At 49.0% G+C, this 22,097-nt stretch overlaps 1 protein-coding gene across 3 annotated transcripts in view; it reads right to left on the bottom strand.

Annotated features, from left to right (window-relative positions):
• Window positions 1-22,097, bottom strand: part of MGRN1 (mahogunin ring finger 1) — a 117,556-nt gene that overhangs the window by 5,140 nt on the left and 90,319 nt on the right. For all 3 annotated transcript variants that reach the window (XM_029576330.1, XM_029576333.1, XM_029576332.1), the window contains exon 14: window positions 12,791-12,836. In XM_029576330.1, coding sequence (XP_029432190.1) covers window positions 12,791-12,836 — 46 coding nt within the window. The remainder of the gene's footprint in view (window positions 1-12,790; window positions 12,837-22,097) is intronic.

The following is a 22,097-nucleotide window of genomic DNA, read 5'->3' as shown; positions in this document are numbered from 1 at the left end:
AAAAGCAACTATGGACAGACTAGCAAAAACTTGATTACAAACAGACTAGCAATACTGTATTTTAACAACAAGAAATACTGAGCTCAGACAAAGAATGTATTAACACTAGTCTAGGGACTGGATTAACACTTACCAATAATCCCTGGAAACTCGTAGCCATGCAGGAGGATCATAGTGCAATCATTCAGCAGCCAAGGGCAGGAAGCTGGATTAATCTGTCTGTCCTAAAGAAAAGGAAATTATCAGGTAAGTAGTAATTTCTCAATTCTTAGAGTTCAGACAGATGAATCCAGAACCAATGGGGATGTACCCAAGCTACTCCCAAACAGGGCAGAGGCTGCCTGCTGTTCAATCAAAACTGCAAATGCAAAGGCTGCGTCCTCCCAGGCCTGCACATGCAGACGATAAAACCTGGAAAAGGTGTGTAAGGAGGATGGCGCAGCTCGGCAAATGTCGACAGGAGACAATCTAACCTCCACACATGACACTGCCTGAGCCCTAGTGGAATGAGCCCTAACCTGACTAGGCAACAGCTGCTCAGCATTCACATACGCAGCCTTCACTACCTACTTAATCCAGTGAGCTATTGTAGCCCATGAAGCCAGCTCACCCTGTTTACTTCCACCATGGAGGATAAACAGATGATCCATCTTCCTGAGAGATTTAGAGACCTCTAGATACCTCACGATATCCAAGGGCCACAACAGGCAATACTCCTCCGCATCTCTTTTCCTATCCAGAGAAAGCAAGGAAATGGACCGATTCGTGAAAATCTGAGACCACATTAGGCAAGGAAGGAAGGAAGGAAAAGTACACAGCTGTAACACTCCTAGAGTCATCCGAAGGAACAGCTCCTGGCAAGACAAGGCCAGCAGCTAGGAATTTTGATGCGGAAAACAAAACCTCACCATTTTCAAGGACAGTAAACCGCAAGGAAAGGCTACACAGTGGTCGAAACATAGGACCCGCCAAGAATTCCAATTCCACAAAGAAACCAGTAACCGGAAGGGAGGACGAAGATATTTCACTCTGCTTAAGAAACGGGCTACATCAGGATGAAGCAATAAGGATTCACCATTCATGTGGCCCCTGAAACAGGTAAGAGCCACTCCCCGTACCTTCAAGGAATTAAGGGTCAACCCTTTATTTAACTCATCCTGCAAGAAATCCAAGATGAGCGGAATCATAACTAAATGAGGAAGAACACCTTGATCTTCACACCAAGCTTACAACACTCGCCAAACTTGCACATAGGCTAAGGAAGTAGAAAATTTACGTGCTCAGAGTAAGGTGGCAATCACCGCAGTAGAAATCCATGCTTCAAGAAGCGAGCCTTCTCAAGGGCCATACTGGAAGACAAAACCAAATTGGATCTTTGTGAAGTCAGGCCCCTGCTGCAACAGATTCCTATGCAGCAAAAGACACAGAGGGGGTTTCTACCAGGAGTCTTCACAGATCTGCATATCTTCTGGGCCAATCTGGTGCCACCAGCAGCACAGTCCCACTTTGGCCTTCGTTTTTTCAAACCATTCTTCCCAACATGGGCCATGGGAAAAAGGCATACAGCAGCTTACCTTCTGGCCAGACGTGCTCAAAGGCATCGATCCCCAAGGATTTCATATTTCTCCTGTGACCAAAGAATAGAGGAACCTACGCATTGCGAGAAGCCACCAACAGGCCTAGAAATGGAAGGTCCCAGCGATCCACTATCAGTTGTAACGCCTCATCCAACAATACTCATTTTCCCTGTTCCAGAATCTCCCTGCTGAGAAAGTTTCCTCTTGTATTGTCTTTTCCTGCAATGTGTGAGGCTGTGAAGATGCATTTCTGCCCATTCCATAAATTGGTCTATCTCCTGTGATACTTGCTGGCTCTTGGTTCCCCCCTGCCAACTGATGTAAGCCACTGTTGTTGCGTTGTGCAACATTATTCGGACTGCTCGACCCTGCAAGCAAGCCAACCAGTCTGCCCCGGCTTCCAGCTGATTGATGTTCCAGAGAGACTCCTCTGTATTCCAGCATCCTTGCGCCGTTAGTTCCTGAAAGTGAGCTCCCCAATCTTGGAAGCTCGTATCTGTCGTGAGTACCAACCAGTCCGGCGATATCAGGGAGACTTCCTTTCTCAGATGATCCGCATGCAACCACCACAGGAGGAGGGAGCAGACTTCCATCGGCAGATGAAGCTGAATCAAATAATTCTGAGACTGTGGGTTCCATCAAGATAGTAGGGAATGCTGAAGTTCCTCACCCACCGTACTACTTCCAGGGTTGCTACCATCAACCCGAGCAAGTGTAGATAGAACCACACTGTCAAGCGTATAGTGCTTGCCAAGAGACGCACCTGCACCTCAACGTTTGCTTCGTGTCAAACTGGACATGCAGATACTCCGACTGAGATGGCTGAAGACTGTTTTTGGCTAGGTTCACCATCCATCCGAGCTCCTGTAACAAGTAGATCACCTTGCGGGTCACCAGATGGCTCTCTTCCGGAAACTTGGCCTAAATCAACCAGTCATTTAAATATGTGTATATAAGGATCCCATCCTCTCTCAGTTCTGCCGCAACCATCACCATTACCTTGGAAAAGATTCTGGGAGTGGTGGCTAGACCAAAAGGCAGCACCCGAAACTGATAATGGCACCTGAGCATAGCAAAACACAGAAAACGTTGGTGCTCCAATCAGATAGGAATATGGAGGTATACCTCAGACAGATCCAAGGAAGGCAGAAATTCCCCCGACTATACAGCCATTATCACTGAGCGCAATGTTTCCATATGAAAATGAGTCACCTGCAAATGATGGTTGACCTCGTTGAGATCCAGGATGGAGCAGGAGTCGTCCTCCTTCTTGGGCACAATGAAAAAGATGGCATATCGACCCGTATTTTCTTGACACCTGGGAACTGGAACCTCAGCCCTCAAATTGAGGAGCCTTGACAGCGTACACTTCATCACCTGCTTTTTTCTGTGGGGAGTGGCAAGGAGACGCCATGAACACGTCTTGAGGAACACTGTGAAACTCCAGCACGCATCCTTCTCGTATCACTTCTAGGACCTTCTGATCTAATGTGATATCGATCCACCTCCAATAAAAGAGGGACTCGTCCCCCTCTCTCTTGTTACCGGGGCTGGGTCAGCAAACTTTCATTGGGAGGCTGCACTACCCGAGCCCCACCTCACCTGGGCTGTCTGGGACAAAAGGGATAAGACCTGCCAAAAGCCGTATCCTCTGAAAAGTCGTTCCTCTGTAGGGATGAAAACATTTGGACCCTCAGACGACCCTTTATACCAAAGTGGCATGGCAACTACTTATCCTCTGGGAACCGGAGATTTGCCCCACTTACTGGTCAGCTTATCACTCCCAAACAAGAGCGAACCTTTAAATGGCAATTTCGTAAGGTTAGCTTTGAATGTTGCATCAGCCGAGCAATTTCTCAGCCATAACTGGCGTCTGGCCACTATTACTGAAGTCACTCCTCTGGCTGAGATGCAGACCAAATTGCAGCCTGCATCTGCTAAGAAGGTGGCAACGTGTTCTATAACTGCCCTGGAAGACACCCCGGAGTCATCAACCTCCTGAGAGAGAAGCAAACAAGAGCAAGCCACCAGGGAACAACAGGAAACTATCTGCAAGGTCCTTGCCACTGCTTCAAAAGCTTGCTTAAGGATGACCTCAATTTTTCCATCATGCACATCCTTTAAAGTCACTCCTCCCTCAACAGGAATAGCTGTCCACTTAGAGATGGCACAGACAACCGCATCAACTTTCAGAAAACACAAACACTCTCTTGCCACTGGATCCAGGGGGTATAGGCCTTCCAAGGTCTGACCCCCTTTAAAATTTTGCCTCCAGGGCGCCCCATTCAAGTTCAATCAATTCTTGAATGGCCTACATAACCGGGAAAAAACAAGAGGCTTTACGCAAAGAAACCAAAATGGGATTTTTTTTTTTGTCTCAGACATAGCATCTGCCCCAGGAACTCCCAGTATCTTCAATGTCTGGGAAATCAGAGCAGGCAATTCATCTCTTATGAAAGAACCGCAACATAGTCCTATACGGTTCTAATCCTGTAGGAATTTCACCATCCTCTAGAGCAGTGGTTCTCAACCCTGTCCTGGGGACCCCCCAGCCAGTCGGGTTTTCATGATAACCACAATGAATATGCATGAGAGAAAATTTGCATGTTATGGAGGCAGTGCATGCAAATTTTCTCTCATGCATATTCATTGTGGATATCATGAAAACCCGACTGGCTGGGGGGTCCCCAGGACAGGGTTGAGAACCACTGCTCTAGAGCGTTAGTATCTGCCCCATCATCAGTGCCTCCCAGACTCCTGTCAGAGGAGCACCTCAGCGCTTAAATGCTGTACCAGAAGAGGGAGAGGCCACCGCCTGAGAAACTGAGCTGACAGGATGGAGGGGACTGAGGCCTGCACTTGAGCAAGGATTGCAATCCTTGAGAAATTTTTACCCAAGAGGCAGCAGAAGGATCCATGCCAAAACCAGGAGGCACTTGTGCGGCGCCCACTGAGATGCCGTCTCATGCTGAGGAACCAGTCCAGGGAGTTCCAAGTTTAGGTGACCCTCCTGACATAGCCTGGGTCCTCCCTGGTTAAGGTTAAGTAAAATCAAATGAAGACAATTCCCCCCAAGTCTAAGTAGCACTGGCATAAGTTAGAGGGCATTTCAAGCTGAGATCGCTAAATATGACAGGCAGCACAAGAGGGAAAGCAAAATTGCTTACTTTGTAATAGGTGTTATCCCAGGACAGTAGGATGTAGTCCTCACATATGGGTGACATCATCAGATGGAGCCCTGGTACGGAAAACTTCTGTCAAAAGTTTCTAGAAACTTTTGGCTGGCACTCTGAGCCTACTGAGCATGCCATGATATTCTCAGCCACAGGGATCTCCCTTCAGTCTCGTTTGTAGCAGTATGCGTAAGCTAAAAAAAAAAAAAAATAATAAAACATATCGGACCCAACTCCGCGGGGTGGCGGGTGGGTTCTGCGAGGACTACATCCTGCTGTCCTGGGATAACACCTATTGCAAGGTAAGCAATTTTGCTTTATCCCAGGACAAGCAGGATGATAGTCCTCACATATGGGTGATTAGCAAGCTACAGGCTGAGTCATTCTTATGTTAAGCCAACAGCATACAACTTGTGCAACAAGCACAACTGGTGTACTGCTGGAAAGAATGAGGCAGCCTGAATCACAGCAGGATGGATGTAGTAGGAGTTGGTGTTAAACTGGAAATAAGTTCTTTAAGACAGATTGTCCAAAGGCTGAATCTTGTCGTCCTTCTTTGTCCAGACAATAATGAGCTGCAAAGGTGTGAAGGGAACTCCATGTTGCAGCTTTACATATGTCTAGAATGGGCACTGAACAATAGTGTGCTACTGATGTAGACATAGCCCTTACTGAGTGTGCTTTTACTCACCCCTGGAGAGGAATATTTGCTTTTTCATAACAGAATTCGATACAGTCTGCTAGCCAGTTGGAGAGAGTCTGTTTTCCTACCGCAACTCCTGGTTTATTTTTGTCAAAAGAAACAGAGTTGGGTGGATTTCCTATGGACCGCTGTGCGGTTCAGGTAAAAGGCTAGCGCACGTTTACAGTCTAAGGTGTGTAAGATTCTCTCTCCCTGGTGAGAACTTTAGGTAGGAATTTGGGGTGAGTGCGAAGGACTACTCTGTCATGCAGGAACCTTGTGTAGAGTGAGTATATGACGAGAGCTTGCAACTCACTGACCCTCCTAGCCAATGTAATGGCCACTAAGAAAAATACTTTCCATGTAAGAAATTTCTCATCACAGGAGTGCAGAGGCTCAAACGGCAACCGCATGAGTCTCGTCAGTACTAAATTTAAGTCCCATTCAGCAGCCGGTGGTCGAATGGGAGGCTTAAGGTGAAGTAAGCCTCTCATAAACCGTCTTACTAGGGGTTGTGCTGTTATTGGCGCATTCCCTATGCCCTTGTGATATGCTGCTATGGCACTTAGGTGTACCCTTACCGAGGATGTCTGGAGTCCAGAATCCGAAAGGTGGCATAGGTAATCTAGCAAAGAAGAAGTGGTGCATGAGAAAGGGTCAAAACCTTTTTGTGCGCACCACTTGGTAAATCTAGTCCACTTAAAGTGGACTAGATTTACGTGTGGAAGGCTTTCGTGAAGCTATGAGAACTTTAGAGACTTGTGTTGAAAGATTAAGTGGTTGCAGAATTAAGCTTTCAACATCCAAGCTGTTAGGGCAAGAGTTGTCAGGTTGGGATGCCGCAACTTGCCCTGATTCTGAGTTATGAGTGGGTTCTGTACCCAGGCGGATTGGTTGTGAGATCGAGAGGTCGAGGAGTATGGGAAACCATACTTGTCTAGGCCAGTACGGGGCTGAGGATCATTGTCCCTCTGTCCTGTTGTAGCTTCCCAAGAGTTTTGGCTATGAGCGGGATTGGAGGATACGCATATAGAAGTCCTGTGTTCCAGGGGCGAGCAAAGGCGTCCCTGGGGAATACTTGTCGACGTCCATGGAGGGAGCAGAACCTTTCCACTTTGTGGTTCAGTTTGGACGCAAAGAGGTCTATGGTTGGGCGACCCCAGCGTTGAAAGATTTTGCTCGCTACACTTGGGTCCAGCGACCATTCGAGGGGATTGAAATGTAGACTGTGATCGTCCGCTAGGATGTTTTGTATGCCCGCCAGATAAGTTGCTCTGAGAAGTATTGAATGCTCTAGAGCCCAAGCCCAAATCTGCACCGCTTCCTAGCAGAGCAGATAAGAGCCTGTGCCTCCCTGTTTATGTACCACATTGCTACTGCCTCTCAATATGGCCTTTATGCCTTGTTTGAGAGGCAGTCTTTGAAGGCATAAAGGCCATATTGCATCGCTCGAAGTTCCAAGAAGTTTATCTGACACTGTTTTTCGAGCGTAATCCACATCCCTTGTGTTTGAAGGTTGTTGACGTGAGCTCCCCATCCAAGGTTGGAGGCATCTGTGGTCAGGATGACTTGCGGATTTGCCTGTTGGAATGGGAAACCAGCTTTCAATGCTGTTTGATTTGTCCACCAGTGGAGCGATAGGCGTAGCTGGTGGGTGATTTGAACTGTGTACTACAGTGGTTGGAAAGCTTGTAGCCATTGAGATTTCAAAGTCCATTGAGTCCTTCTCATGGCTAACTTTGCCATAGGAGTGACATGTACTGTCGAGGCCATGTGTCCTAGTAGCACCAGAAGTTGATGGGCAGATGCGAACTGGTGATGAATTATGTTGTTTGCCAAGTGTGCTAGATTGTTGACACGGTCGCTTGGAAGGGAAGCTTTCGCCACTGTGGTGTCGAGGTCTGCTCCGATAAATGTGAGGAGTTGAGACGGCTCGATGTGGGATTTTGGATAGTTGATGAGAAATCCCAGGGAGTGTAATAGCGTTATTGTGGTTTTCAAGGCAGAGAGCGCTCCCTGCCTGGATGGACTTCTGATTAGCCAATCATCTAGGTATGAGAAAACATGAATGCTGTTTTTCCTTAGATGTGCGGCAACCACTGCTAGACATTTTGTGAATACTCGAGGAGCAGAGGCCAGTCCGAATGGTAGGACTTGATACTGGTAATGATTTTTCCCCATTACGAATCGTAGATATTTGCGATGTTGTGTGGAAATTGGTATGTGTGCATAAGCGTCTTGAAGATCTAGAGAATAGAGCCAATCTCCCCGTTGAAGCAAAGGCAGGATGGTCCCAAGAGATACCATCCGGAATTTTTCTTTTTGCAGAAATTGCGTAGGTCTAAGATAGGGAAAAGGCCGCCTGTTTTCTTTGGAATTAGGAAATAGCGGGAATAGAACCCCATGCCTTGTTGATACCAGGGCACTGGTTCGATAGCCCTGGCAATCAGCAAAGTAGAGAGTTCTATTTGTAGTTGAGGTGTGATGACCATGCTTGTCCAAAGTGGAATGGGTGGAAAATGCGGGAGTATTGTTTTGAATTTTAGGCGATATCCCCAATTTAGTATGGCTAATACCCATTGGTCTTTTGTGATGAGACTCCATTGGTGTTTGAAATAATGAAGTCGACCTCCTACTGGCAGGGAGGGCATTGGGTTCACGGAAAGGCTTCTGTTCTCTTGATTCGGTTCAAAAACCCGCTGCTGGTCCAGTCTGTGGTGGTGGTTGGGTTTTTTGTTGTTTTGGCTGACGTGGACATCCTCTTTGTGATGGACGGTACGAAGGTGTTGAAGAAGCCGGTGGGTAATACCTTCTAGGTCTGTAGAAGGGTCGTCTTGTGTCCCTTCGAGATGATTTTCTCAGGGAGGATGGCTGGTCTGCTGGCAGTTTGGAGACCTGGCGGAGTGTCTCGTGATGGTCTTTTAACTGAGATACTGTAGCCTGAATCTTTTCCCCGAAAAGATTGTCTCCAACATAAGGGTAATCTGCCAGTCTTTCCTGGACTTCTTGCCTGAGGTCCGAGGCCTTAAGCCAGGCCCACCTTCTTGCATTTATTGCTGACGCTGATAAACAAGTTGATGTTTCAAACACATCATAAGCTGCTCGCACTTCGTGTTTACCAGATTCCAATCCTTTTGCAACTAGTGTACTCAAAGCTAGTTGTTGTTGCTGAGGAAGGTCATCGACAATACCCTGTACTTGTTTCCACAATTTCTTTGGTACTGTGTCATATAAAGCTGGTATGCTGCAATGCATGATACCAGCATGGAGCCTTGATAAACTTTCATTCCTAAGGTATCTAAGAACCGTTGCTCCTTTCCTGGTGGAACAGAAGAATGAGGTTTCTGTTTTTGGGCTTTTTTCTGAGCCGAGTTCTCGACTACCAAATAAGGCAGTTGGGGCTTCTGGAAACCTGGAGCATGTTGCACTAAGTAAGTGGCATCTGTTCTTCGATTCACCGCTTGTACTGAGCAGGGACGTTCCCACATTCTCTGTTGAAGTTCTAAAAGGACTTCATGGATTGGGATTGCCATTATTTCCTTTGGTGCGTCCACGAATTGAAGGACTTCTAGGGCCTTATGTCTGGTATCCTCCTCCGTTATCAACTGAAAGGGAATGGTGTCTGCCATTTCTTGAATGAAATTTGTAAAGGACAAATCTTCAGGAGGGGATTTTCTCCTTTCCTCTGGTGGAGAGGGCTCAGATTGCAATCCCTCTGACTCTGTATCAGTATCTACATCTTTCCAAGGAGTATACTGAGGATGATAAGGCGAATCGGGATCCTCTGGCTGTATATGATGCTTTGTTTTAAAAGCAGATTTAGATGGAATCTGTTTTGGCATCATTGGTAATGAGGGCATCGATGGAGAATCAATGGGCCTCGATGGGAATAGATGACGGGTGTCACCCGATGGACCTGGATGCAATGGCATCGAGGGATCTTTGAGTGGCATTGAGGGTTTTTCCAATACTTGATGCCGGTGGAGGCCCGATGGCCCTGGGATGGGATCCGAGTCCCTAGCGTCTTCATCCAATAACCCAGGAATTGGGATAGAAGGAGTCACCGGTGGGTGCATCGGAATCGATGGAGTCAATGGTTGCATCTGTGGAACTGGTGTCGTCGGTGCCGGAGGAAAGATTCCTATCAAGGCGTCGATTCTGTTCAGCAAAGGCTGAAAAATCGACTGGTTCAATGTCGATGGCGGAGTTGGTGTCGGTACCGGTGGTACTGTTGGAGGCTGAAAGTTTCGTAAAGCCTCGACGATGGCCTACTGGACCATGGTAGTTACCTCTTCCCTGGAAACTGGGACTGTGTCCACTGTCACTGGGGAAGGTAAGGCTGGCGCTATTGGCACTTCCACGACTAAGCGTGGAGGCACATTCTCTGACACTGAGCCCGGTGAAGAGCGCCGTGGCTCCTCGGGTACAGTCGGTCGAGTTGGCTCCAGTACCCGGACTCTCTTTGGCATCGGTGCGATGTTCTTTGAAGATGATGCCTGTGACTTTCCATCCGATGGGTCGATGGATCGATGTCAATGGCGTTTTTTCTCCCTATGTTCCTTCGATGCTGAGGAAGACGCTATCGAGGATACCGATGGGGTCAGTGACGGACTGTCACCGGTCCTTTTTTCTCCTCGATGTTTTGCCACCGAGGGAGGTGTATTTCTTGGAGACAATGTCGACGATGACGATGGGATTTTCTTAAATAATTCTTCCATCTTGTCCAAACAGGCAAGCCTGCCCTTCGGTGTCATCTGGGCACAGGTTGTACAAGCCCAGACATCGTGGCCTGATCCCAGGCACAGAACGCAGACATTATGTGGGTCGGTAATCAACATAGTCCGGTTACAATCCGGACATTTTTTGAATCCGGAGGCCATGATGGAAACTAGGCCGAATAACAGTCGATGACCGGCGGGAACAGTTAGTGAGGTGACCGGAATTGACCGAAAATTATTCAAAAAATGTACTCACCAAGACTATGTCGAAGGGAGACCCGATGACAATGAAAATGTGACTGAAAAAAGTTTTCTTCCCTAAGGAAAAAAGTGAGGGAAAATTTCCCAGAGCTCTTGATCTGCTTTGCTTACAGCAAGGCGGAAAAAAAAAGAGACTGAAGGGAGACCCCTGTGGCTGAGAATATCATGGCATGCTGGGCATGCTCAGTAGGCTCAGAGTGCCAGCCAAAAGTTTCTAGAAACTTTTGACAGAGGTTTTCTGTACCAGGGCTCCATCTGATGATGTCACCCATATGTGAGGACTATCATCCTGCTTGTCCTGGGATAAAGGTGCTTAGGTTTCTTAGTCATCGACGCCATTAATACATCAGTTTGCTTAACAGGCACCTGATGATGTGCGTTCAGCTGAGTTCCTGCTGAAAATATTTATGCACACAAATTTTATGCACACAAAATTTAAGCATCTCAAGCTGCGTGCACAAATCAGACGCACAGGACGCACTTGCGCACACTTTAGAACCTGTAAAGGGCAGCCGAACGCACAGAAAAATGTGTGAAAACGCTGCCGCAGCCTACCACACAGTGCACAAAAAAAGAAATCTAGCAGCAGGGCCTAGCCCACCCGGGCCACTCAACCCACCAAGCTGCTCAGTTCCCCTAACCCCCTCGGGAGCAGGAATGAATGTCAGGATGGCGCACCAAGCACAGAGACTGGAGGAAGTTCTAACTAACCCCTCCAAAATGTACCTGATCTTAGTCTTTCCGGCTGAGTACAGAGATGGTCTCCAGCTGCAGGGGAAGGGAGGGGGGGGGGGGGAAAGAGGGCATATCTCTGGCTGCGGGGGGAGAGAGAGCATATACAGCCGGGCTCAGCTTCCTGCACCCGATGCCTTTCAGCTGCTTAATTCAGCTAAGTCCACACTGACCTACAACCAGCTACTGGACCAAGGTACTCATCTGAGGGACCACAGAAATCACCTCAGGAATTCTCAACTGGGAGAGGGACCATTAGGTATCACCGCAAGAGAGTGGGCCAATCCAAATCTCCAAATAATTCTCCTCTAACTCTGAAGCAATCCCCAGTAGGGAAATGTACGTTCACCATCTGCTGGAGATGGAGAATACTGGCAGGCTGATGTTACTGCAGGAGTATACATACTGTGTTGTCAGTTTGCTCAGTCTCCATCTGCTGGTAGAGGTGCATAACCCACTGGTCCTGGATTCATCTGTCTGGACGCTAAGAAAACATCAGCATGATCCCTGCATGGGGCTCTGATGAACTGCTTTTCAGCTTCTGTGCTGTACTCATAACATATGTAACAGTATCATGCCTGCACATTTCACCACAGCACTGTCCTTAATGTACTTGCATTCATAATCATGGGAGTGGTTAAAGAGTTGCTTTCAGAACTTTTAAACACTAAACTTATTGGGATGGAGATAAAAATCAGAACAAAAGATGGGGAATCCAAGGCTGTAAAGCAAAGTGCCAGCTTTGGTAAAGGATCAAACCTAATTCTTCCAATTTGTGCAGATGGGAGTTTGCCAACACTTGGACTTCATGCCTTACTTTGCTATTATTTGAGTCACTTGTGTATGTAAAACAGCATTATTCTACCTTCACACACAGTTTCTACTGAGTAAACTGCAGGGGCGAAGGTGTCCCAAATCTAGTCCTTCAGAACAAACCTCCAACTGAGCTTGTGCTCAGGCTGACAAATCTGTAAAATAACCTGGCTCTTAGATCAAATATATTGCATGAATATTTTTCATAGACATCCTGAACATCAGACCTGTTGGGGATTCTCGAGAACTAGATTTGGATTTGAGAACATGACAGAAGCAAAGGACAGAAAGAGTAAGAAACGCAGCCGCCGCAGAACTTAGCTGGAACTGACAAGGAAAAGAAATTATCTGAAGTTAAAATGTGTAAAAAAAACAAAAAAAAAAAACACAACACAGAAAACGTTTTTATTAGGGTGAGGAAAGCAATCTTTGATAAAGTACCAGAAGGGAGCATTTTCTATAGGACAAGAGATCATTATATGAGACTGGAAAGAAGAAGACAGAAAAAAAAAGGAGATAAGAATTATTTTCCACAGAGATGATGTTAGGTACTTAGAACAGACTTCCAAAAGAGGCGATAGGTGCCATACCAGAGAAAGAATACAGGCATGGGTGGGGCAGCTCTAAAGGGACCTTCATGGGGTGGGGGGAGGGAGGATCTGTGGTAGCACGTTACACAGGCTTTAATGGGCTGGAAATGATGCAGTGAAGGTTGAAACTGGTCTACTGGCTGAAGCTGTCCTGTGGCTTGGTCAGAGCCTGCAACTTGGCTGACGACTGGTCTTGCCTGGATTGCGCCCCACCCTTACAAGTATAGCAATATTTAGGATTTACCTTCTCTTAATGAAGTATCATCTTGAGGGTTTTCTGATATGGTGCCCTTTAAAAAAATAAAAAAAAAGAAAATTCACAGAATTAGTATTTGCTATTATCTCTTACTGCCAACCTGCCTTGTGCACAGAGCTCTGCCTGTAGTAATCTTTACCATTTGAGAAACAAAAGCTAGGCTGGAAATAGTTTCAGCTTTCTATAACTGGTATTGAAAAAAATTCACCTAGAAAGTCAATTTCTTAACAACTTCCTGACTAAAAATCCACCTGTGATTGCTTTAAATCTTAAACACTAGCTTTTCCAGATCATGGTCTTTTCAATTTTAACCATGCTCACTGTAAAAAATAAATTTCGACAACTCTCTTTATTTGTTGTGTCTATGTGCCTTGACTAGATTTTAAGCTCCATGGAGAAGGGCTGTTCTCTTATGTGTACAGCACTGCATACATTCAGTAGCATGACAGAAATAGGTAGTAAGAATAGGTGCATGAATTAATACAAGGCTTGGATACAGAAGAAGTGGGAATGTATATGGTGATGACATGAGAAGAGAGTCAGCTGCTGAGAACTGCCAAAGGTGGAACAATTCAATGCATGCTAGTCTTCAATCAGTCTTTTCTTAGTACTGAGTAAATATATATATATTTATTTTTTTATTTTTTTTTAACAGCAAGAAACAAGCACTTCCTTCTGTCCAAAGTCACAACAACAGAAAATCCACAAGCCATGGATATTGCAAAGAATGTAAATCAATGTAAACACTTAACTCATTGAGAGCTTGATCAAAGTCTTTTCCCATGGACAGAGAACGTGAAGTTACTTAACCCGTGACAGGTATTATCTGAAGACAGCAGTTCAGTCACACAAATAGGTCACAAGACTGCGCACAGAACTGAACAGATTTCTCTGAAAAGGCAAAAACCCATCTTCCTCCTTCTTCCTGTTGTTCTATGGCTCTCCCCAGTTCTATTATTTAGCTCTGACTGGGGGCGAGAACAATTTCTAAAGGAAAGGTCAGTGAGATTCAGGACCAGCTTAATCATTTAGTAGACTAGGTAATTGCCTAGGGTGCAAGCTTCTAGGAGGCAGCACAGAGCAGCAGCAGCGGCAGCAAAACAGGCCCTGAGAGCCACACAAACCACCTTTGAGATGTTAAATGTTTCCCTCATTCTCCCCACAAGCTAATTTGTTTTTTTCTGTCTTGACTAGAAATTAAGGGTCTGATTTACTAAGCATTTTTCCCATAGACAGAGAATGGGAGAAAAGCCTTAGTAAATCAGATCACACACACATACATCTAGCCAATATGTATTCTGGATTAAGTAATCTATTATTATGTGTTGAACATATTCTACATGTTTCATGCATTTATGCTTTGTCCATGTATCATTTTGTATGTAACATATTCTATACTTTGCTCTGAGAACTCTGATAGGAGAGCAAGTAACAAATCTCAGACATTGAGTTGTTAAGGAGTGGTGTCTCTGGGGATGTAGCAAAGCTGATCATCTTTGAATGGAGTACACAAGGTGGACCCATATGTAATATTGCTGATCAGCAAGGAACAAATATTCAGCTCTAGGAGATCAGGAGGCAGAATAGCTACAGAAGCTTTCTCTCTTCATTGAGAGGCGTGTGTGTGTGTGATATATATGTATATAAATTCTGTATATATAACATGAAAATAAATGATAGAAAGACAGTGGAGGCAAAGCCAGCAAGTTGAGGTGATGGGGGGGGGGGGGGGTGTCAGGTATGAGGTATCTTCTTTTACTCAGCAGCCAGGAGGATATTGCTAGCTAAGGAGCCAGGTCTTTACTGAAAGATGGAATGTCAGCAGCCAATCTGGCCACTAATGGGAGGGAGGTCCACCGGCTCAGCTGCCTCAACCGGACAGGGCAGAACCACTGGGATTCTAAAAAAAAACAAAACAAAAAAAAAACAAAAAGAAACCCCCAGGAGGAAGGCTGAAAAGAAAAAATGAGCTGTAAAACAAAAGTTAGCTCACTGCAGGATTCACCCCCTCTGCCATCTGCTGGAGACAGAGAAATACTGGGTAACTGCAGGCGGCACTGGGGGCTATGATGCAACTCTGTTGACAGCTGTCGCACAGAGCCTCTCCGACTTCGGCCGGATGAGACAATCGTCTAGGTAGGGATGGACCAGGACTCCCTCTCGCCGGAGAGAGGCGGCCACCACCATCATTACTTTGGTGAATGTGCAAGGAGCAGTGGCGAGCCCGAATGGGAGCACCTGAAACTGAGAGAGCTGGCCCAGGATGTTGAAGCGAAGATACTCCTGATGGAACTTGCGGATTGCGATTGACTCTCTTGAGAACCAGGACTGGTCGAAAGGAGCCATCCTACTTGGGAACAGAGGAAATGGATTACTGGCCGGATCCCAGTTCATCCGGAGGAACCGGGACTATGGCCACGAGCTCTTGAAGCCTGAGGAGAGTCTGGCACACCGGACGCTTCCGATTTCTGCAGGAAGAGATGAAGTAGCGGTCCTGGAGATCCCAAGCAACTTTGAACGCATAACCTCTTTCAATCACATCAAGGACCCACTGATCTGTTGAGATTTTGGCCCATTCCTCATGAAAGAGGAACAGACGTCCATCCAAGACGGGAACAGAGGAATGGGCCGGCCACATCTCATTGTGAGGACTTCGTGGCGGATCCTTGAGGGTCACCATCCCGGGAAGGTCAACGCCCTCGAAAGGAATAAGACCATGCTTGTGATCTAGAGGCGGTAGCTCGTTGAAAAGACCCTCGTGGCTTGTTGTACCTGCGCTGTCCCCTGAAGCGAGAGTGCGAAGGAAAAAGATGATCCTCAGGCAGCTTATGAACCTTGTTGTCACCCAAGGATTTAAGAAGCTGCTCCAGGTACTCACCAAAAAGCAACTTGCCCTGGAAGGGGAGAGTGCCCACCTGCGATTTAGAGGAGTCGTCGGCCATCCAATTCCGCAGCCAGAGGAGGCGCCTGGCTGACACCGCAGAGACCATGGCCCTGGCCTTCGCCCGGGGGAGATCGTAGAGGGCATCTGCCCCACACGCAATGGCGCCTTCCAGCCGTTCTACCTGATCCGCCTCTGCAGACGTCCTGGGTGCTGAGTAATTGTGGAACCCACCTGAGGCTTGCCTGCTGCATGAGACTGCTAACTTCAAATAATCCTCTTGAGAATCAGCTGCAACTAACGATCCTTGAGATCCTTTAATGCCAGGGGCCCCACCATCGGGAGGGTGATGCGTTTAGTGACTGCGGACACCGAAGCATCTACTTTGGTGACCTTCAGCCTCTCGAGGGAATGTTCGGGCAGGGGATAAGCTTATCCATTGCTCTACCAACCCGAAGCCCAGATTTCGGAGCCCTCAGTCCCGCCAGGACCAGGTCCACGGAGCATAAAGCGGAGGCACTGGCGGAACCACCGGAGGTACCTCTATCCCAAGCTCATCCAGGAAATCCGAAGGGAATCAGTGAGTCAGGCTCTGCCCGTTAACACGTGGGTCATCACCCTCGACAGGCGGATTGGAGAGCAATAAAACCGTATGCTGATCTGGGTCTGGCAGCGGAGCGCCATGGCCCTGGCCTGCACCCGAGGTTGAGGGGGGTCAGGCAGGTCCGGCACGGTCCTGACCCTAGTGGGACCCTGAGAATCTGGGGCCCCAGTGCTCTGCCAAAGGGCTATCTGAGGGATCTGGGCCGGGGGGGGGGGGGGGCCCGGGGAGGGATCCCCCCGCTCCGTTAAGCATGCCAATAGGACCTATAAAGCAACAGCCCAAACTCTGTGTAGAAAAACGGTGTCATGCTTTCCCGGGCATTGGGGGAGGAGGAGCCCCTTGGGATAGGTCGGGGGCTACCCCCGGAGAGCCCACGAGGCGTAAATCAGATGGAGAATGATTGAAGTCTGGCTCTCCTCCCCCCTGAAGCTCCGAATTGGCAGCGAGCTCTGCACTCAAAATGGCCGCCATTCCCACGGTTTGTTTCGGGGAGCCGGCCTGGCCGCACGTTAGATGGCCCGACCTCGGGCCGTAGATTTTCCCGCAGCCGGAAGGTCCCTCCCCTCCGGATATGGAAAATGAGCATAGCCCCTCGCGGGAGAGCCGCGAAGCAGGCTCCCCGCAGGCTATGCAAAAACCTGAGCGATGTATCAGCAGCAGCGAGACTGCTGCGGCGGGCAATCAGCTGTGCCTGCTTGAAAAGTGCACGGGAGCCGGTGAAACAGCCCCGCTCCGTTCCTCTCCCTACCTGCAGCCAGGCAATTATTGTGGGACACAAGTCCCACAATAATTGCCTGGCTGTCAGTAAGAATTTTCTCTTTTTCTTTTTTATTTTACCAGAGCAGAGGCATTGATCATCTCTGCATGGGAACCAGAGGCATTGCACATCTCTGGGTCAGCCAGGCACAACAAGGGGGAGTGACTGGACCACCAGTATAAGAAAATTATTCCTTACCTGCTAATTTTCGTTCCTGTAGTATCACGGATCAGTCCAGACCATGGGTTATGTCCCCCTTCCAGCAGATGGAGTCAGAGCAAAAACTGACAGGACCATCCACCTATAAGCAGGTGCACTCTGCATCCCCTCATTATAAAGAATATCAAAGTAAGAAAGAATGGAGTGGATGGAGCAAGATATGCAAACAGAGAACTGATACCCTGGAACAAATAACTAAACATCCAGAAACATCAACTTGCAAAAAGAACGATCAGCAAACAGCCAACTAGTACTGAGTACTAGTTGGCTGTTTGCTTGAGCTCAAGCTGTACTGCTTGAGCTGAGTAATCGAGCAGTCCATCAGACCAACACTAACTTCTGGGTGGGCGTCTGGACTGATCCATGGTACTACAGGAACGAAAATTAGCAGGTAAGGAATAATTTTCTTTTCCCTGTACGTACCCGGATCAGTCCAGACCATGGGATGTACCAAAGCTTCCCTTAGACAGGGTGGGCCCCTGAAAGCCCGGTTCGAATTACTTGAGCACCAAAAGAGCCAAAGACCGGCGCCTGGAGGTTTAGCCGGTAATGATGCGCAAAAGTATGCAAAGACTTCCAAGTCACCGCACGACATATTTCCTGTGGAGAAACCAAACAACTCTCTGCCCAAGACGTTGCTTGAGCCCGCAATGAATAAGCTCTAATACCGTCTGGGGGGAAACTGCCTACACCGATGTAGGCCGAAGAGATAGCTTCTTTCAACCACCGGGTGATGGTGGTTTTCGTCGCCTTGTGTCCCCTCAGAGCCGTGCCATAAGACAAACAGATGGTCCCGAGAGGTGGAAATCATTCGTCACCTCCAAGTACCGAATGAGGACCCGTTTGACATTGAGGCGTCTGAGCTCCCTGGAATCCTCATCCGAGAAGGATGGAAGCTCCACCGACTGATTCAAATGAAAAGGAGACACCACCTTAGGTAGAAAAGCCGGCACTGTGGTCAATGAAATCCCTGAGTCAGTGAAACGAAGATAAGGCTCCCGGCAGGACAAGGCTTGGAACTCTGAAATTCTCCTGGCAGAGGAAATGGCCACTAAAAATACCGTCTTGGGCATGAGATCCTTCAGAGAAGCCCTCTTCAAGGATTCAAAAGATGGTCCAGAGAGGATCCGAAGAACCAGATTTAAGTCCCACAAAGGTGCTACTGCATGCGCCAGTGGCTTGACGTGTTTCACACCCTTCAGAAAATGGACTATATCCAGGTGGGACGATAAAAGAGCACCTTCTCGGCGAGGAATCAGGGCACCAAGGGCAGCTACTTGAACTCTCAGGGAATTGTAAGCCAATCCTTTATCCAGTCCCTGCTGGAGAAAGGAGAGAAGCTGTGGCACCGACACTTGACTAGGAGGAACCGGCACAGTTTCACACCAAGCTTCAAATACTTTCCAGACCTGGACATAGGCAACGGAAGTGGAAGTCTTTCTCGCCCGAAGCAATGTAGAAATAACATCTTCCAGGTAGCCCCATCTCCTCAGGCGGCACTTTTCAAAAGCCAGGCCACAAGACAGAAGCGATCTGCCTGGTCAAAAAATACGGGACCCTAGTGGAGGAGATTCAACAGATGTCCGAGCCGAAAGGGTCCCTACACTGTGAGACTGACCAGGTCTGCAAACCTGGTCAGTCTTCGAGGCCACTCTGGAGCTATCAGAATCACAGATCCCCAATGGGACTCTATTCTTCGCAGTACCTTCCCGATCATGGGCCACGATGGAAACACAGAGTAAGAGCTTGGGAGGCCACGGCAGAACCAGAGCATCCACGCCTTCCGTGCCATGCTCCCTTCTGCGGCTGAAGAATCGCAGAGCCTTCGTGTTCTGGTGAGTGGCCATGAGGTCCAGGCGAGGAACTCCCCACCTGCCGAAAACGAGCTCTACCGCCTCCTCGGAGAGTTCCCACTCCCCTGGATCTATGCGTTGACGGCTCAAGAAATTCGCCTGGAATTGATGTCCTGGGTGGAACGCCACCTCTCCCGTCGCTAGACGGGAGAGGTGGCGTTCCGCCCAGGACATCAGACTGTCTGCCTCCAGCGAGACTTGGTGATTCCTTGTGCCTCCTGATGATTTATATAAGCCACTGAGGTCACGTTGTCGGAGAGCACTCTTACAACCTTGCCCTGAATGAGAGGAAGGAACCACCTCAGGGCCATTCGAACCACCCTGGTCTCCATGCAATTGATAGGCCACGCCACCTGCGCTGTTGTCCATTGTCCCTGTATGGAGGACCTGCTGCAAACGCCCCCAACCGGAGAGGCTGGCATCCGAGGTTACTATGATCCATTGAGAAATTTCCAACTCCATCCCCTGTAACAGATGGTCCAGATGGAGCCACCAGGAGAGGCTGTGATTGGCCACCTCCGGTAGCGGCAGGGGTGCCTGAAAATCCTGGGACACAGGCTTCCAGTGGGAAAGCAACGCCCTCTGAAAAGGATGCATATGCACAAATGCCCACGGAACCAAATCGATAGTGGAAGCCATAGTACCTAGGAGCTGCAGATAGTCCCAAGCTGTTGGGGGCGAGAGGCAATGAAACCGCTGTAGCTGGTCCAGGAGAGCATGCGCTCGTCCTGGCGGAGAAAAACCTTACCCACCTTGGTGTTGAAGTGCACTCCCAGGAAGTCGAGCTCCTGCGAAGGCACCAGACAGCTTTTGGCAAAATTGATGACCCATCCTAGAGAGTGTAGGAGGTGCAGGATCTTGCCGACCGATTGTTGACACTGGGACTCGAATTTTGCTCGGATGAGCCAATCGTCCAGGTATGGAGGGACTAGAATACTGTCCCTCCGGAACGCCGCCGCGACAACCACCAATACACCTTGGTAAAGGTGCGGGGTGCAGTCGCCAGTCCGAATGGCAGGGCTTGGAATTGAAAGTGCTGGCCGAGGATTTTGAAGCGAAGAAATCGTTGATGATCCCGTAGAATTGGGATGTGAAGGTAGGCCTCCGTCAGGTCTAAGGAGGCTAGAAACTCCCCCTGATGCACGACCGCAATGACCGAGCGTAGCGTTTCCATCCAGAAATGAGGGATCTTGAGAGCCCTGTTGACCATCTTGAGGTCCAGTATGGGACGGAAAGAGCCTTCCTTCTTGGGAAGCATGAAGTAGACGGAATAATGGCCTAACCCGTGTTCCGACGTCGGGACCGTCAGGATGGCTCATAAGCCGAGGAGTCGATCCAATGTCTGGCGGACGATTGCCTGCTTCTTCTGAGGCCCGCAGGGAGAGAAGAGAAACCTGTCTCTTAGGGGTCACGCAAATTCTAAGGAATGAGGCCAGGCTTGGGACTGAAAGGAATGAGACCAGGCTTGGGACTGAGAGGAAGGCGGTCTCTGGTTGACCGGTCTGGACTGTCGGAAGTGACGCTGACCCGGAAGCGGCTTCGCGTAGCGCCGAATGTTCTGGGCTGTCTAGGCCTAACCTCTGGCAGCTTGTGTACCTTATTCTCCCCGAGAGACTTAATCATCTGATCCAGTAATTTACCTTTAAAGGGCAGAGAACCAAGCTGTGCCTTCGAGGAAGCATCCGCCGACCAATTGCGGAGCCAGAGGAGGCGCCTTGCTGAGACCGCCGAGACCATGGAGCGAGCTAGCACCCGCAGAATATCATACAGAGCATCCGCCTTGTACGCAATGACGGCCTCTAGGCGCTCCGCCTGCTGCGCTTCCTCTGGAGGTAGATCTTGGGCTCCCAGGAGCTGTTGAACCCATCGGAGCCCTGCTCTTTGCTTGAAGGAGCTGCAGACCGCCACCCGAACGCCCAAGGCAGAGACTTCGAAAATCCTCTCCAGATAGACTTCCAGCTTTCTATTCTGAACGTCTCGTAAGGCCGCACCTCCGGTGACCGGAATTGGTGGTTCTCTTCGTGACCGCAGTCACAGAGGCATCAACCTTCAGTAGCTTGAGGAGCTCAAGAAAATCTTCCAGGAGCGGATAAAGCTTGTTCATGGCCCTGCCTACCCAGAGCAAAGCCTCTGGAGTGTCCCATTCCTGGGAAAGCAATTCCAGTATCGTTGGACGAGAAGGAAAAGTCTTGGCTGGAGGCCAAAGACCTGCAAGAACGGGGTCTCCCTGCTTACTCACGATCGGTGGTCCCGTGGGCTCTGCAGCGGGGTCAATGTCCAATTCATCCACCACATGTGGGATGATGGGATCGAGCTCATCCCGCTGAAAAATGTGCAAGAAGCAGGGGTCAACTCCCTCCATTTGTGCCTGGGCTCCCGGATCATCCAGATCTGGGTCCCCTGATGGGTCTGGAGCCAGATCTGCATTCGGATGACCGGCAGGGACACCAACCGAACTCGGGAGGGCCCTTGAGCGCAAACTAGTCCCTGGGAGCCTCCTGGCCTCTGGACAGTGACAGCCCCTGTAGGATTCTGAGGTACAGCTGGGGGTGGCACAGGTAAAGGATCCACCAACCTGGGCACCTTAGGGGGAAGAGGAACGGACATTGGATCCTGGGGCTGGCTCTGCTGAGCCAAATATGCATTGTGCATAAGAAGGATAAACTCCGCTGAGAATGGATCCGGGCCAATCCCTGGGAGGGGACACAGACAAGGGGGGTCCTGAGGGAGGGACACTCGGAGGGAGTTCCTCATCAAGGAGGTGGGCCGGGAGCAAGACCGGGGGGAGGGCGAACGCCCAAGGTCTGCACTGTCCTCCTGATGTAATGGCGCCAGCTCCCCTGCAGACAAAATGGCTGCCGTTCCCGCACTGTCCGGGAACAGGGCCAGCCTCCGAGACAGTGATCGCGCATGGCCGCGCGAAGGAGGACGCGCTCCTGGGCTCGAGGGACCCTCCCCCAACGGGGAGACACCTCATGCAG

Source organism: Rhinatrema bivittatum, chromosome 14 (genome assembly GCF_901001135.1).
Source record: "Rhinatrema bivittatum chromosome 14, aRhiBiv1.1, whole genome shotgun sequence".
In the NCBI taxonomy this organism is placed as follows: Eukaryota; Metazoa; Chordata; class Amphibia; order Gymnophiona; family Rhinatrematidae; genus Rhinatrema; species Rhinatrema bivittatum.
Note: the sequence above shows the minus strand (reverse complement) of the source record. Positions and strands in the feature narration are given on the sequence as shown.